The 18,948-nt window shown below is 40.1% G+C and overlaps 1 protein-coding gene across 1 annotated transcript in view; it reads left to right on the top strand.

Moving 5' to 3' along the window:
• UNC80 (unc-80 homolog, NALCN channel complex subunit) overlaps window positions 1-18,948 on the top strand; it is a 437,997-nt gene that overhangs the window by 136,887 nt on the left and 282,162 nt on the right. The window contains 1 exon segment of the mRNA XM_029606152.1: window positions 10,509-10,681. Coding sequence (XP_029462012.1) covers window positions 10,509-10,681 — 173 coding nt within the window.

The following is an 18,948-nucleotide window of genomic DNA, read 5'->3' as shown; positions in this document are numbered from 1 at the left end:
GCCATAGCAGAAGCATTTACATCATGGTCTCTGCCAGATTCCTATGTATCTTTGAATTCTGCTACACATCTTCCACTGATTTGTGACAAAGAAACATTGAGAGAGAGACAGCCCAGGTTATGTGGAAGCAACTTAAGCTGTATAGGTGAGCAAATGTTCATGCGCAATTTGAAATATCATGGGGCCTATCTACTAAAAATCACATCAAAAATGTTTCAGCATAATATGCTAAATATATTAGCTAAAAATATTAATGGGATATGCACACTTTTTTTATGGGAGCACCCAGTACAGTTCAGCCTTCATTGCGAGTGCACAAAATTAGTGTTCATGCTAGGCAAAAGGTATCCACTGCAGAACGTAGATCGCATGAAGAATTAACTATCAAGCATTAATGATCCTAGCGCGTTTCACTGCCCACCTCCGTATGGGCTACATCCAGCTGAAGCAATTCATTACAGCTATCCCGAAGCTCCCTGAAGAAGGAGTGTAACTCACTCCGAAACCCTGCAGAGTTGGAGGACCAACTTCAGGATTCAGTTAAGTGCACAGTTAATGTTGATTGGTGCACTATCTCGTATTCACTATAGCAAAAAGCAATCTTGATGCCCACATGCAAGTGAGAGGTGTGGAATGACCGATGATTAATCTGGATTTAGTGCTTAAAGGCTTTATCACATTTGCCAATCGCACCACAATTACCAGGTCTCTATGTCATTATAGGCTTTATCCATATAGCCAGTGACAAGACACATATGATGGTCATCCACTACACCTACTCAATTTACTGTATGAGTTATTAGAAGCAGAATTTATTTATTTTTTGACTGAGTCAAAAAAGTGTAGCATAGATGAACTGCATCTGGAAATCGCTCCCAACCCATACCCCTGCTAACCAACTCCAAGTAAAAGGATAATTCCCCCCTTATCCTAATGGAAGATTGAAATCCCTCCATCTCTCCCTGGGGCCAAGATCAAGGGACCTCCGTGCCTGAGTCACACCCTCAGTACTCCCAACACAAAATCAAGGAGTCACCATGCTCCACCTTTCCTCCCCCACCCCTGATCTGATTAGCTAAATTTGTGTGCTTAAATTCGCAGGGGACACAAGTTTAGCTAGTGAAAATGGTTTGAGTCAGTATTTCTGGGCCGAGTTTTAAAAATGTAGGTGGCCATAAATAGGTCTGGTTTTCAGAATACCCCAATGAATATGCAATATATTTGCATATGTAGCCTGTCCCTTGTCTGGTGCTTTATCTTAACTAGGGGTGCCAAGGGTCTGGGTTCGAGTCTGGACAGGGAGGAAAAATTATCATCCGGGGCCCTGGGCACAATCGCTCTTCGGCTTACTCATGGCTGGCACCCTAGGTAGACAATCTCACCAAGGTGCAATATTGTCCAGAAAAGGAGCAGGAAACAAACTGAGCAGAATAAGCAAGAAATAAGACTCAATCCAGTGTCCATCTATCCAGCACCCTCACTGGAACCAGCAGGAAAAAAACTAAAAAGAAATCCAGAAGTGGTGTTTAACATAAATCCTTGACTGCAAATTAAAGAACAGGGTCCAGGGTTAGGGTTAAAATAAAACATAGGGTTTCCTTGTCCATGGGGAACCTTCTCATCAGTCTCCACATACTCGCAGTTTAGGGGTTATCCTTGATTCATGATTGTCTTGGGTCCCTCATATTAAATCAGTAGTTAGAGCTGGCTTTTATAAGCTATGACTTTTAAGAAATTGTAAGCCACTTTTACTCCTGAAAAAATTCAGGAAGTAGTCCAGACATTATTGGTGATTTTACATTACTATAATTCTCTCTTTGGGGATTCCATCTTCCTCAATCAAGCCCATGCAACCACTACAACATGCAGCAGCAAGGCTTCCAGCATAAGAAGAATGAACATATTTCACCCATTCTTAAAAACCTACATTGGCTATGCATCCCTGCTAGAATCAAGAAAAGACAGCAATGCTGTCATATAAATTGCTATCAATTGAAATGCTACCTTGGGTGAACGCAATGTTGCGGATTTATAATCCGGAGAGATCTTTGTGCTCCTCACAAAAGGTCCTCCTGGATGTACCTTCGGTGAAAGTGGCCAGGTTATCTGAGATCAGAGACAGTGCATTTTCTAGCACTGCACCCATTTTGCAGAACTCTTGCCTCTTGAGTTCAGAGAAGTAGAGTGTCCAAAGGAGTTTAAAGCTCTTTTAAAAACTGAGTTTTTTAAGCAGATATCCTGTTAATTTTAACATATGGTGCTCCATTTCTAGACTTTCAAATCTCGGAACTACCAATTTGATCATCTTAGTATTTTAAATTTTATATTTGGTGCCTGCTGATTGATGCTGTGATAGTTTTTATGTATTTTACCGTGTATGTGTTTGTATAAGCCGCCTTGGGCTTCGTGGAGGCGGCATATGAATGCAATAATAAATAAATCTCCTATCTCATGCACCTTCATCCTCAGCCAATATATCCTCACCAGTGAGGGCAGACAACTAGAGTGTGGCTTCCAGCATAAGCCAATCTGTTGGAAATAATCCCTAGTCCAAAAATACCAGCAATGGGTTCCAAACTTCCCAAAGCCTTAAACTGTAAATCCAATTATTCAATGTTGAGGCACTTGATTCTCCTTTCAAAAGTCTTTCACTCTCTCTCCACCCTCACTTGTCTGGTCACTTGGGAAAAAAGATATCCAATTGGAATTCTCAGGGAGACAGAGGTGCAATCCTTCCCTTCAGACCAAGAAGTAAAACATCTTCAAAATTCAAACTCTTTGTCAGTGGAGACTCTGAATGAATCTCTCCAAACAGCTCTGCTTGTCTATCTCACTTCTTCTCTGAGATCAAGGGGTGATCTCCAGCTCCTACCCACCCTGTTAAGATCCTGGGAGGGATCTCTTGCTCCTTCCTTCTGGCTGCACCTAATGACTATTGAGCATGCTCCAAAGGCTTTTATACCCCCTTGAAGCCTCTCCCCCCAAAAGGTGGGAGTCATTGCTATGGGAGGACATAAAAAATCCTCAAAAACCCTCCCACTACTCATTAATGGAAAAATACTGGGGATTGTATTAGTGACGGGCAATGCTCCCAACACACATACCACACACACACACACCACACACACACACACACCACACACACCCCCACCACACATCCTGACAATCAAACCTGTGTATGGCCCTCAGGGATTAGTGTTGAAAACCTCTGCTCTAAATTATAGCTCTGTACATTCTTAAAAGGAGAAATAATCAAATTAATGTAATACAACTAAAGCAATTAGAATTATTCTCGCCACAAATGTGAGGTTTATTGTTGTAACTTTTGGAGACTCTACCTGAGAGCACCCATAGGGAGGATATAACATTTCTTTTGATGCATGCTAGGCCATTTCAGAAAAAAAACACATGTAAAGCTTTTTATTTTACATTAAATTCAATATAATTGCAATTTACTGAAGGTAATGATTGCATGATCCTACTGTATATTACAGATTGGTCTCCTGCTTCCATGCTTCATGCTGTCACTCTCCTCTTCCTCCCATTGCTTCACACTTCCTCACTTCATCCATCCTCCACTGCTGCTCCTCAGTGCCCCAAACTGGTGTCCATTGCTCCCTCTCCTCCCCATGATGCTGCCACTCTGTCTTCCTTCACCCACATGCCTCCTCTCTCCTCTTTCTGAGTACTATTTCTCTCTCTCACTCTTTCTTCCTGTTACCCTCCCTTCTCACCCCAATCCCTTTCCCTTCTATCCTCTGGTGTGACTACTCTCTCTCTCCTCCTCCGACCCCAGCTGGCACCACTGCTCTCTAATTTCCTCTGCTTTCCATAAGTCTCAGGGCCATGTGGCTCACTTGATGAAGCAGTAAACTGGAATTACTTGGGCCATTATCTTGTGTTAATTAATGCGCAATAATAGCCCATGCAAATGAGTTAGGACTTAACAGCATACGTTAAATTTATCGAGTTTACGCAGCCATTATTGCCAAACATGTAACTGTATCTCAGTGAGGTATAATTAAGTTTCTTGTAAAAAAAACAAATTGCTCTGCATTGACATTCACACACTTTGACATTACTTTCTATTTTTCATTTTGCATTTCAAAAATAAAATACATTGGTGTAACATAGCATATCAGAGTAAATACAATAAAATAAATTAATATAGCATAATAAACAAATAACAATAATAATAATAATATTTCCTAATAAAGCCAACTACATCCCCATTCTCATGAGGGGAGGGAAAGGCTGTATCACATACCTAATAAATCAAAATAAATACATAAAATTCCTTAAAAAATTATATTCCCTTCTCATATATAACATCAATATATAAAAAATCATAGTATGAACTGCCACATTATAAACTCCAACGAAAAACATCCCAAAAATCCACCTGAAACTCACATAGGAAAAAACATCAGGAAACCTCAATCCAAAACCCACCAATAGTCGCCGCACAGCCAAACATAGACCCAATACTGCTTGTCAAGGCAGCCAATCAAGGAAAAATTCTCACACCTGGCCCTCCCACTCACTCTAAGATCCCAAAGGGGCAACCTCTTTTGATACACCACCTTAGGAGTGTTCTGTCCCTGGCAGCAGATGATGATATCTCAGGGGGCAGGGATCCCAGTAAATTCTGAACTCAGGCAGGTATGCTGGCAAGGACAGGTTCACACAACTACAGAAGGGACTCTTGCTTCACGCAGTTGATTACCTTGACTTGGCTGTCCTGTCTCTCCCCGGTGATGGATGAACATAGGCATTGAGCTGATTCACCTAACTATGCAGCTTGCTACCTAGTTGTACATAGATGTTATGTCAAAGTTCACAATAGCTAAATAATGTGATCTAAAATGGCAAACAATGCTTCCAAAATGTGTAAATTGAATAACAATTTATTTGCCCGTTTAGATCATTAATACATTTGTGAATGTCAGTGCTGTTTACTACATTAGCCTCTAATAGCTAGATTTATCAAAATGCGATAATCTTTGCATGAATAATGCCTGCAATAAGGAAAAGGGACATGGCTATTAAAATTTTAGAGTTACTGCCCTGCATGCTATACATAGGTAGGCATTTCCTTACTTTTGGTTCTCCAGGAAAAGGGGGGGGGGGGGGGGGAGAGAGAGAGATAGAGACTTTTTATAAGGCTTTCATAGTGGACAACTCTTTATACTCCTATAGGAGGGCCAGCTGGTAACTTGAGGTGAGGGTTTGGTGGTGGTCTAGGGTTTTGGGGCCAGTTTTACATGCACAGTGAGACGTACAAACAGCACAGTACACATCAGTGAAGATTTAATGTGGTTTTGAGTGAGGAAAGTCACACAAAGCTGAGATTTCTACAATGTTCTCTTGCCCTAGCTTGATACTACCCTGGTACAGTGGTATAAATAGTTGACTACTATGGGTGCCACCCCAGAGGCGCTCTCTCTCTCTCTACTCCACTCCAGTCCTCTCTCTCTCTCTCCTCTCCCTGCTCTTCTCTCTCTCCCTTTCCCCTCTCCCAAATGCCCAAAACAGAATTCACGATATTATCACGAATTCCGATATTATCACAAATTCCATTTCGGGCATATCATACAGCTTAATGCCAGGAAAAAAGGTGTAGTTATTTCTGGCATTAAAAACATGCAATAGTGTGCATTACATTATCACACACTGTGATAATGCCTACATTATCACACACTGTGATAATGCCCCTCATTTTCATTTATCCCGCCCAAACCTCTCCCCAATCCAGCCCCTTTGAATAAATTCTAAAGATTTGCATTCGCACCACACATGGCGCTAAATATCGCATGCATTATGGCATTTTCATGGGCATTAGGGCGATAACGCCATAATGCATTTTGATAAATGACCCTATAAGTTTGAAAAGTGCAGTGATAATACTTCTATGATGTTCGGGACGTGTCAGCTAGAAATGCAAGAAGAACATAGACTGCCAGCACCACTGTGTGCATGAAGGTGGAGAGAACATCAAGAGAAAGGCCAATTTAACCACTTTAGGGGCCCTGTGCAAATTTACATTTTTTTCTATACTGATCACTGTTTCCCCAAAAGAATGGCAAATCTTATGTTCCTCTCCTTCCCAACTCTAATATTCTTCTTTTTTCCCTCCTCTCTCCATTAATATGGAGCTGCTGGCCCAGTGCTGCAGTTTTCCTCCTCTGCATCGCCTGATGGGAAGGCTGTTGCATGCCACCTTCTCCTTCCAGCTTGCATGGGCCAAGTAAGCATAGCTCAATCTTCTTTCAAACCTTGCAGATCCATTCAAGTGTGACTTGAGATGTTTTCATCCTTCCAACATGTGCGGGTTGACAATGAGCACGGTGTTAAGGGCTTTGTGCTATGGGCAGAGCCAACATAAGGTTATTAGGTATCTATGTGAACCTTCACCCTTGCACCCCTCCAGGATTAACTTTCAGGCCCATAGACCTTCTTCTGAGGTTTTGATAATTCAAATCAATGATTAAGACCCCACCACCACTCCTCCCAGAACAATTCTGTAAAACACATAGGCATCATACTTTTAAATATTAAATTTTGTTTTGTGTGTGTGTGTGTATATATATATATATATATATATATATACATAACATAAATATGTTTCAGAAATTGTCACAATGTCTGATGAATGTGTCATCTGTAATGTTTGGGGATAGACTTAAAAAAATACATTAATTTATAAATTTAAAACAATCCATATGGCATTGGTTGAAAGTAATCTTTGAAGTGGCTGACTGGCCTGGGTGGCTGGGCTGAACTAGGAGTTTTCTCTTTACTGTTTATGATAGGAAAAAAAAATTCAGATTTTATTTTTACCTCAGTAACAATGACACAAACTGCCTCCATTACCAGATGTTTGTGCCTACAAAAAAGTCAGTCAGGACTTGTACAGCAAACATGCCATACCAAAACAGCACAGGGGAGTGGTGATGGTAGGGTCATGATTGTTGAATATAATTATAAAAATCTAACTGGAGAGCCTATGGACCTGACATTTCATTGATGGGCTTTAGGAATGATACAAGGCTGAAGACTCACCTATGATGCCTAATACTCTTGCATTAGCCTTGCCCATAAATGCAAATCTCTTAACACTGTGCTTGCACCTGCCAGCACAACCTAGGAGAAGGAAGATGTTTCACACTGCACTCTCATAGGCTATGTGGATTGGAATAAGGTAGATATGTGCTTGCATTGGTCTGTGCAGGTTGGAAGGAGGAGGTGGGATGTGGCTGCCCTCTTGTCAGCCAGCAAAGAGGAAAAAAGCTGCCATAGTGGGTCAGCAACGTCGGATTAAGGCAAGAAGGGATGAGGAGGTGTGTGTTGGGGTCAGGGCGGAGAGAGAGGGTGTGGTCAATAGGGAAAAAATATACAAGTGCGCATCCACAAAAATTTGTGCAAGGCCCCTTGTGTGGTTAAAGCGGCCCTGCAGAGGGCTATTCTTTGATGCCTGAGATTGGAGGCACTCCCTAATAGATCCATAAATGCAGAGTTCTGGGTACTAACACAATAGGTTCTCTGCTATGCAGGCCTTGGGACAGGTGCCCACTTTTGTTCATAAGTAAAAGCAGTCCTCAGGAGGGAACTGAGAGGAGGGAGGAAGCACGCAAGAGAGGAAAAAGATCGTCCTAATGTTCTTCCAGCATTTGTTTAGATTGCAAATGTTTAATTATCATATATTTTAATGCAGAAATATTTATTTTTGCCCTGGCATTTACCTGATTACGGAATGTTTCAGCATCTCATGAGATTAGAGTAATAAATTGTTTGCTGTGCTTGGAGTTATTATAGTGTCCACATCCTGGTGTGCATTTGTGGGTTTTAATATGATTAGGGAGTGCTAAAAGCATCCTGAATGGAATCTTAGGTAGGTAGTTTATAAGGAGCCTGATCAGTGGCTGATTCTGGGACAATGTCTTTAGAGGCATTTCATTTCTCTCTACTTATCTCCATTTGTGACATTGTGCTGTGACACCATTCTGCTGTCTGTCAGTCTGTCTTTTTTTCTTTCTCTCTGTAGTGCTTCCTTCTGTCTTTAATGAAAAAACAAAACAAAACACAAAAGTACTAATTGATTCAAAACAGGACAGAAAAAATTGCATTACAGTAAAAAAAGAAATCCTGTTAAACATGGTATCATTTGTCTAGTTGTTTAACAGTTGCAACTCATAATATTAATGTTTTGCCATCTTTGTATTCCAGAGATGTGTTGGATATAATATATTGTCAATCGTTTTAGGTTTAAGACCTCTAATTGCATTGAGAGTATAGTCTGAAGCTAAATTGTCAAAGCTATGAAACTTTATGCATGGTTGACACCCTTTGAGTAGATTGGCTCTTGACTAAGAGGATGACTAAATGGCCTATCACTTGAAACAAACATTCATTCATGACACTTGCATGGCTGGGTTTTTCCCTCCATTAATAGTATAACACAAATGATGACTATTTCAGCTGAAATGGAAGAGGGTCATTTTCTAATAGCCCACATGTAGAAAGTAGACGTGGACTTCAGTCCTAATTCTCAAAGCAGACTTACCCATACAAGTACACTTTGCAAATTAGCAGTTGCACATAGAACCCTGTGCAGCACCCATGCACACATTTATGTCTGCTTGGGAGCAGGTGTAAGTGTGTACACATACATTCATGCATATACTTTCTGAAATCAAAAGTATGCATGCAAATGGTTTCCCTCCTTGAGATGCTTCTTTCAAGTACACATAAAAGTCCATGCAAAATGGCTTCCATGTGTACTTTTACGCACACAGTCACCTGTAGTAATTTTCATAAAGTCCGTTTACGTACGGGAAACAGCATTTTGCACACAGAACTGCTTTTGAAAATTGCCCTTTTAAAGTGCCCACCACATTTAGGGGTAGACTTTCAAAGGGTTGCGTGAATAAGATAAGAGCGCAATCCCCGAAAACCTCCCCCTGCGTGCGCCGAGCCTATCTTGCATTGGCTCGGCAGCGCACGCAAGCCCCGGGAGGCGCATGAGTCCCAAGGCCTCCGGAACAGCCAGAGGATGGCGAGCCGGTGCGCTCTAGTTACACCTGCCCGGAGGCAGGCGTAACTTCTCCAACAAAGGTCGGGGGGGGGGGAGGTTAGTTAGGGCTGGGGGGCGGGTTAGATAGGGGAAGGGAGGGGAAGGTGCGGGGGGGTGGTGGTGGAAGGAAAGTTCCCTCTGAGGCCGCTCCAATTTCGGCCTCGGAGGGAACAGTGGAAGCCTGCTCGGCTTGGTGTGCGCAGGTTGCACAATTGTGCACCCCCTTGCGCGCACCAACCCTGGATTTTATAACATGCACGCGGTTGCGAGCGCATGTTATAAAATTGGGCGATTTGTTCACGCCGAGTTGCGTGAACAAATCTACGCTCGCTCGCATGTTATAAAATTTGGCCCTTACTGTACTGATTTTAGTCCTTCCAAATGTTTGCCAGACAACCAGGTTAGGGGCTGGCAGAAGGCTCTTTCACCCTTAGATTTATAGTTGGGACCGGATTAAGGTTAAAATGAAGAAAGATGATGTGCTTTCAGAGGTCAGAGCAAAGTCTTCTTTATTTTATTTATTTATTTATGTATGTTCTGCTTTTTGGCACTGGCTGGCTGAGAAAGGTCTGCCCACTTAAGTTAGCATTGTTAAAATTAAGCCTGTTTGCAGATGATTTTATAAAGCAAAACTCACAGTCCTCTGGCACTGAATAAATGAATGCAGTCCCAGAATAATAAGGTTACAAGTAAAGCAGTATATTTTTGGTCAGGTGTGAAGTACATTTTGAAATTACATTCAGTGCTATAATATGCATCGTGCTGAAAAGTAATAGTTTGTCTATAAGTAGCAAAGCAATTATTTTCCAAAACACTATCCCAAAATGATATTTAAGACTAGCACTTTATAAGAATTTATACAATCTCCTCTGGGATGATGGCCATGCAGCTTGTTTCATTGCTTAATTCATTGGGGAGAGTGGGCAAAAAAAAACATTACTAGTGTTTCCAAATTGCAATCAGGCAAAGTGACTTGCCTAAAGTAATTCAGAGAATCTGTAGAAAAGATGGGAGTAGAATTGATAGATTCAGACTCACAGATCTGTGCTGTCAGTATTAGACTGGATACATACAGTACATAGATGCTGTGGCTAGTTAAATTCTGTCTATACGAATAGGCAACGATGACGTAATTATCAGATAGCAGACCTTATTAAGAAAGGATGTTAATCTATTCTGTCCCTATAGAAAAACATCTTTATTAAACATAGGTCACTGTGTCCACTGATGAAATGCCACTGTCTTTACATGTCTCGCTGTAGTCACTAGGTGTTGTGGGTGTCACCATGTATGCATAGTCTGAGATCATGCATTATACCAGGGGGTGGGAGGGAAAGATTCAAGAAAACGGGGATTAGATATTAGTAGCTCTTTTTATTTGTGAGCTATTCTGTCCTCCCTTTCCCTTCCTCTTCTGTAATGTCTTCCCATTCAGGCTGCCATGGCTTTGATGATCACTTGGCCTCCAACCAAGAAGGTGGCAAATACAAGAATGTTGTGAACCTTGGAGCCATCAGGCAAGGCATGAAACGCTTCCAGTTTCTTTTGAACTGCTGTGAGCCGGGCACTATTCCTGATGCCTCCATCCTAGCAGCTGCACTCGATCTGGTGAGTTACAGACCTTCACTGCTACTGATGGCGTTTATGACATCCATGCATTCCGTCTGAATAAAGAGACTTTTTAAAACCATGCCAGGGGCACTAGATGGCTCAGTGAATTGGCACATGCTTACAGAACCTTTCATTTCTGGCTTACCAGTTCAGATCTGTCCCAAGTTGGACCTGTCTAAAAGTCATTACCATCTGGACTTTGTTTGGAGAGTTATGTGAATTGAGTTGGTAGGCTTAACCCAATTCCCCATGGATATGTATCTATATCACTAAAACCACCATTATAATATGCCATTGATTAGCACTCTGATTGGCAGTCTATACTGAGAGACCAGAAATTGAACAGATATGGAGATAATTGTGGTCCATTCAAAACAGGGTTGAGACACATTGGCAGGTCAGTGTTATATGCAGCATGACACTGTCCGTGCTACATCAGCTCTGTTGGTGAATGGAGAACTAGTACTGTTCTGTTTTTCTCATGGATTGTTTGACAGATAAACTTACCTGATTTGACACTTTGCAACCCTGAAAAACTTGAATGTCATATTATCCATAATTGTTTCTGATATTGTAGGATGGGTTAGAAAACAATCTCACACAGAATCATCAATGGAAAATGCATTATTGCATTGTTACAGCAGATTAAATTTGGTGTATTTACCAATAATAAATACAAAGTAGCTGTTCAGTATATTCCTGTTTTGAGTAATGATAGCCTTTAATCTAATGCTGGCATGCCAGTGAGATAGATGAAGTTTGTGTGCAACTGGTAGTTGAGTAAGAAGTATATAGTAGTGACTTTGTGGACAGATTAAGATTTTCTGCACTTTTTGTCATGTAGCAGTGTCTTGGTGGTGGGGTTGAATGTTCCTCTTCCTCATTGTCCATAATTAAGAAGTGATGATTTTGTCAGGGGCTGTAGATATGAACAAATTAGAGTACTTTGTGTGTGAGAAGGAATATTGTTTTGAAAACGTATTAGTGTGGTTCCTTTCATCATGACTTCACTTGACATTTGTTTTAAAATACATGTAGTGGAACCTCTGGTTGTTTGACTGTATTTGGGGAGCTATGGTCTGCTGGTGGGGGGGGGAGGGGGCACTTGACTTCCTGGACCCCTGACATGGTCAATTATTCCACACCTCAAAACCCCAGAATTCACACAGGCTGGGCAAGAGAATTGCAGGAGTCCCAAAAAGATCAGACAAGAAGAGAAAAGAAATCAAAATTACCAATACCATTAGCCACTCCACTCATTGTCCATTCAATACTGAAGAAAGTAGGAAAAATAGAAATAGACTGCGTCCAATTAGTGTTCATAGGAGAAAGTTTACTTTAGTTTGAAAATAAGAATCTATGCAAGAATTGTGAAGCTAAGAAACAACGTAAAAAACTGTGTCAAGAAAATCATAGTATCCTTGTCTATTTTGTTCCTCCTGGTTAGTCTTCTCCCTTCTGCACCACTATCCATGTTTAACAACCCTTCCCCTTGAAGGGTAGGGTAGCTTGAGTATAATTTCAGCATATACTGGGAAACAGTGACAAAATCCTCAAGTTCAAAACAATCTTCAGACACTAAAACCAGTCCAGAAAAATCCTATTGGAATAGCAAGAATCTCAACCTTTTCCTTCACCCTTGCCTTAGACTGATAGGCAAAAAGATCAATGACCCAAGTCCTTCTGGATACCAAGGGTTTCCTTTCCTTTCAGACTAGTCAAAATCCACAAAAATCTGTAGAAAATCCTTTTCTCTTCTTGATCAATCTAACAGTAGGATGACCAAGATCAACAGCAATAACTCCTAATCCTCCTCCTGATCACTCCTCCTGGGGAGAGACAATGACCTAGATCACGACTTGAGGGAACTTTATAATCTCCTCAAGCCTTACCACAATAAGGTGAGGTGAAAGCCAAGGGAAGACTTTAATAATGCAAAACCCTTCCCACTGCTCATGATGGTCGCATACATTTAAAGCATGGCATACCGTATATATTTTACATTTATTTATTGCTCAGTTTAACTCAGTCTTTTCACTTTAAAACAAATTTGAGCCTTTTTTAGTAGACTTTTGGTAAGTCATTATGGGGTTGAAGTTGTGCAGAGTAGGAAATCATAGCATCCATACTTTTGTATGATAAATATTTGATAGCTTCCTGAGCAGATAGATTGCATGTATTTCATTTCACTTTCATTTTAGTTTTTGATTTGTTTAATGGCCTCCAAAAAGAACTTAGGGCAGCGTACAATAACATATACATAAATAGAATAAGAAAACATCAAATAGAATAGCATAAATATCAGATATAATAACATATCCATCAAAGTAACTTAAGGCAAAAACTATCCCCTACCTACCACTCCACTCACAAGGAATTGAGACAACTAACACCTAAGACCATTCCCATCTAACCAGAAAAATGTTCCTAACCCATCCCTCATCTTCCTGATAACTCCCGAAGAAGCGACCTCCTTTGGTATTGCCCCTTTGAGACCGACCCATCTGGGGGCGACCCTCCTCCTGGAGTAGACCGGTTCTTATGGTCAGCCCAAAAGTGACATCAGAGGGGCATGGCCAGTGGCAGATCAAAAGCAAGAATGTCAACAAAAGGCTTCTAGCAACAGGGGCAGGGAGAACTTGATGGTAAAGTCACTTCCCCCATATCAGCTCCCAACTTGCATCTTGCCCATAATATATAGCTGGTAGTCCCAGAAGCCATATCTCACATATAGGTGTTATGAAATGATGAAAATGATTTTTACAACTGTTTGGTTCTAAATAAATTTGTGACTTCATAGTTTGTGACTTCATAGTTTGTTTGTGACTTCATAGTTTGTTTGTTTTTTTATTAAACTTTAAGATAGTAAATCCAATGTTATCTTCTTCCCTTCCCCATAGTTTAGGGCAAGTTTTTTTTGTGACTCCCCAAAAGAGATGCTGAAGATAAGAAAATATCATGGGCAGCTGGCAGAGCTCATTCTGTGAGATGCCACTGAAAGGAGGGTTGGCTGGCAGAGCCCATTCCACTAGCCACTGAAGGCTGCAGGAGCTGAACTCAAGGACTGGAGTAGTCACCTGGTGGAGCCCATCTTTTTTTTTCTGTCTGCACCACTCAGCCTCCTCCCATTCATTTGCTGTATATATTTCTGATTGCATAGATGTGCACATAGTACGGGAGGCAACATGAGACTACTCCAACTGCTTGTGTCTTGTTCTGCAAAAATTAAAAGTCAGGGTGGGTGCAGGTGGGAAAAGCGAGCATTAGAAGCAGCGATGGGGGTGGGAGGTTGAGCAAGTCAGAGAGGAATGAATTATGGATGGGGAGAGGAGAAGAGGGAAAGCCAGAGAGTGGGAAGGGAGAGCAAACATGAGAGGGGATGATGGGCCAGAGAATTTCAGAGGGAATGAGGAGGAGATGTGAGAGAGCCATAGGGCTTGCCAAGATATGGGAAAGGGAGTGCAGAGGTGATCAGCGATGTGGAAAAAGCATGAGAGAAGATAATAGGGATGATGGGTGACATGAGAGAGAGCCAGAGAAGGGGGTGTAGATGAGAGAAAGCAGGAGGTGATTGGTTGAACAGAGTGATGGGGAATATAGGGGGAAAGAGAGCATGAGAGCAATGATGGGAGGAGGGGGTGACAGATGAGAAAGAGCCAGAGAGGTGGGTAGCTGAATGCCATACCATCAAACTCACTGCACACTACTGTTGTGCATGTTTTGAAAATGTATTTTAAGCTCAGAATGTACAGTAGACTCTGGGGGAAACTAATTTTCTGTTGAAAGTAGCGATGGTTAGTGTCTGTTTTGTGAGCATGCATTTATTAATTCTGATATATACACATTGAAAAACTTTTAAAACTAGGGCCTTGAAGAGTCATTATCAGGTGATGACCATTAAGTAGCTTTTATAAAATAAACTGAATTCCCAGTGGACAAGTTTCAACATCAATAAAACCATTATCACTGTGGGCACTAATTTGATCTTACTTGGCAGTCACAGAAGAATAGCTCTGAATTAAAGCACATGGAGGCTGAACATATTTACTATAATTTAATTGAGTTTAAAATGTATTTATGAGCCTTATACTCCCAAGATCGTGGCGGCTCACATAATAAAAACATATCTTAAATCATATAGAAAACAAGGTTACATAAGTCCAAAAGCAAAACTAAAATTACAAATAATGATACTGTACTGCTTCCTTATATTGATTTTTCAATATAACCATTTTTTTTGCCTACACCTCTGACAGTATGATAACTTATTTCTTGTTGCTTTCTTGGAGGTTGATTTTAAATGAGTGCATGTGCACTATTGGTGCACGAGTGAGAATACGCTAGAATTTGTAATCATGCGTGCACTTACGCATGTATATTTTAAAATGCACCAACCATACGTAAGAATGCACCTAATTTTAAGAAGTTACTCAAGCACTGCTAGCACCTCGTGTCTTCAATAGGACCATGTTGGCTTTCATGTGCATATATCAGCAAATTTTAAAACATGCTCACGAGAGGCACATTGTCAGTTTTCTAATTAGTCCACCAGTTTGTCCAGTTAATAGCGAGGTCTTTCAGACTCCTCTGGTTCTTCATCCTGTACTCTCCCCATTTGACCTGGACAGCTCATCCTGTCCTGTAAGCCCTAAAACTTGAGAACTACAGACTTGATCCTCCTCGGGAGCAGCAGTAAAGTTACATGGATAATTAGTGTGCGTGCTGGGCTTCTGTTTTTAAAATTCGGAGTTATACACATGCCTTGGCCCCACCCTAGAATGTCCACACCCCGCCCCATTTCTGTCTCTTATTCCTCATGCACACATATGTAAATATGCGCATATTTTGCAGCTTTTTAAAATCTGAGTTGCTCACGCATGTACGTGGGCATTTTTTGCATGAGTAATGATTTTAAAATTGACCTGTCAGCTTTTTCAGTATACGGAGAGGGCGGAGTAAGCAGCACACACATATGGAGAAAATGCAATGTAATTAATTAATTTATTATTTATTTTTAGTTTTTTTATACCGATTTTCCTGCATAAAATGCATATCAAACCGGTTTACAATGAAACAGAATAAACAGGAAGTAAAATTCCTTAGTCTAATACATTTAAACGTCAATAATGAAATAATTTTAAACAAAGCAAAAAGCTAAATAACATTAATAAAAGTTAAATTATTAACATAAACATAAATATAATTAATGCGTAACAAACATAAATCACTGGTCAATATATATATTGACGGAATACTTTTATTGTAAATACAGTCACATCAGTGGTACACACTCATTAAGGGAATTGTGGTTCGTGGTGTAGAAGCAAGGACCCCATGTTTCGCATCAGGGTTGCGCCAGGGGGACCAGACATTCCATATATCTATAAACCAGAAATAATAAATAACATATACTATTGAGCAGGATGGCGAGCACTAGACTTGAAAATAGTAAACTTTTTAACAACATGCTGTTTAACAAATTCTGTTTCCATTGAAAAGCTCCTGTATTTAAGGTATATCAATCACAATTTCCCTTTCCCCCTCCTCCCTTTTTTCCTATCCTCTTTTCCCCCTTTTTCCCTCCCACTTCACCCCCTTCCCCCCTCCTTTTTACCCCACCCCTACCCCATTGGTTCACAAAATGAGTTAATTTCTTAATTTTTTAAATTTTTAATATTTCATCTGCCTGCTTTGTTGTTTCAAAAGCTTCTTCCTATCATTCTTTTTCTCCCTTTATTCTCCTTCCCCCATCACCCCTTCCCCTCTGTTTTTTCCTTTTTTCCTCTTGCCTTTTTCGTCCTCAGCATGTTGTTAAAAAGTTTACTATGTTCAAGTCTGGTGCTCGCCATCCTGCTCAATACTATATGTAATTTATTATTTCTGGTTTATAGATATATGGAACGTCTGGTCCCCCTGATGCTAGAGATGTGAATCGGAACTGATATCGGATCCGATTCTGGTTCCGATTCACATCTATAGAGATGTGAATCGGAACTGATATCGGATCCGATTCTGGTTCCGATTCACATCTCTACCTGATGCAGCCCTGATGCGAAACACGGCCGTGTCAGGATCCTTGCTTCTACACCATGTATCACAATTCCCTTAATGAGTGTGTGCCACTGATGTGACTTTATTTACAAAAAAAGTATTCCATCAATATGTATTGACCAGTGATTTATGTTTGCCACGCATTAACTAAGTTGCAGCTTTTTCAGTATACCAGAGGTATGTAACACATATTTCTGATCTTATCAAATAAGCAGATAGAAATATCACAATTCACTGCTCAAGGTTTAATTCAAATGCTTGCTTAAATAAGCTTTCAGTGCTTTTTAAAACATATTTGTATCTGATAACAATCTCAAGTTTTTAGGATTAGAATTCCATAATATGGGCCAGCTATGGAAACCAAGGTGTGCCTGGGGAATTGATGGCATGCTCTGGTTAGCTGATCTCAGTGTACACTGTGGTGAGTGTGCAAGTGTAATGTAGTCCCTAGCCAAGGAACATTACATTTCAAGACTTTATGAATTAACATCAGAACTTTAAAATAGATTCTGTAGAACATAGGCAACCAATGTAAACTTGATAATATGAGTGTAATATGGTCATATCTAGACCGTCCAGACAGTAAATGAGCAGTGGCATTCCGAAGAAGCTGCAAAGGTCTGAGACTAGACATTAGAAGCCTAAACATAAGAGAATTACAATAATCAGTGCCAGAGAATACCAACACCTGAAGAACCATTCTAAAGTCGCCCGATTCTGGAAAAGGGTTTTAATATTGTGACAAACACAGTTTGTAATAATCTGTTTTAATTGTTTGAAAGTTTCATGTCAAGGGTAGGACTCCCAAATCACAATAGAAGGTATTCACAGGGATATTAATGTTTTTAAATATAAAATCTGGCAAATTTTTAGATTGAGTAAGCCTAGATAAATATATCAATCCCTCACCAAATGACATCAAACATAGACCTGGATTTATCAAAACCCAGGTAGAGTGTCCATCATTGTGCAAATCTCATCTTTGTGTGAGTTTCCTCACTCCAAACGTCATCAATTTGACACAAGAGTGTACTGTTCTGTTTGTACATTTCACTCTGAATGTCAAAGTGGCCCCTAATACCTACACTAAAACCTAAACCTCACCTTGAGGTACTAGGTGGGCCTCATATAGAGGTATAAATACCTACGTACTATAAGGGCCTTATAGCTAGTCTCTCTCCATGTGAAAACGCACTGTATTTTCAATAACCTTTTCTAAAAATGACAGAGATGATACAGGCCTCTAAGTAGAGAGCGAATCAGCATCCACAGAATGACTGTTTAAGATGGGTCTTACCATAGCTTTTTTTAATCGATTCTGGTAAATTGTCTTTAGCAAAAGATAGATTAATAATTTTAGAAATCACAGAAGAAATATCTTCACAATAACATTTCAAGGCAGTTATAGGAATGTGACTTAAAGCACAAAAAGGAGTGTTCATTTTGGCAATTATTTGTTGGATTTCAGTGAAAGATACAGGAGAAAACTGCCCCAATTAGTCCTATTTAGTATCTAGTGCAAAGAATGCATCTGGGACTGTGGGATATTGTTTACAAATATTTTCAGTCTTGTATAAAAGGTTTGCAAAATCCTCACACTAAAATTTAGATAAGGGGAGTCAAATTGTGATGCCTATTGTGGCTAAATCTAGTGAGCCGTTCAACGGTGTAAAACAGAGCTCTTAAATTATAATTAGTTCCATGCATCTTGCTGGAAAAATATTCCTTCTTTGCATTATTTGTTACATTTCTATATTTGTCTAGTTAGAGTTTATATATTTCAAGGTTAGAGACTGATTTATTTTTCCTCCATTTACATTCAGCACATCTAAGTACGCATTTCTCTTTTAAGTCAGATGAATATCAAGGTTCTCAAGGATAAGAATTTTTTTTTTGCATTCAACTATGTGAAAAGAACTTAATTCATGCAGTACTCTGAGAGTTGGGAATCCCATTTAGAGGTAGTTGTATCAATATTGCAGCAGTTAATCCTCTCAAGGGCAGGTGGAAATATATCTTTTAAATTCTCAACATCAATCAGCCCACATTTTTTACAGCTATTTTTAAAATTCACAGTAGGTTGAATAGTGAAATTTATTTGAATGGAGAAGGAAATGAGGAACTGATCACATCGTGGTACTGGCACAATTGATATCTTTGGGACTTCCATAGCAAAATAATTCCTATTTAGAAAAGCTAAATTTAGTGTGTGG

The sequence above is a fragment of the Rhinatrema bivittatum genome, chromosome 6 (genome assembly GCF_901001135.1).
Source record: "Rhinatrema bivittatum chromosome 6, aRhiBiv1.1, whole genome shotgun sequence".
Lineage (NCBI taxonomy): Eukaryota > Metazoa > Chordata > Amphibia > Gymnophiona > Rhinatrematidae > Rhinatrema > Rhinatrema bivittatum.
Note: the sequence above shows the minus strand (reverse complement) of the source record. Positions and strands in the feature narration are given on the sequence as shown.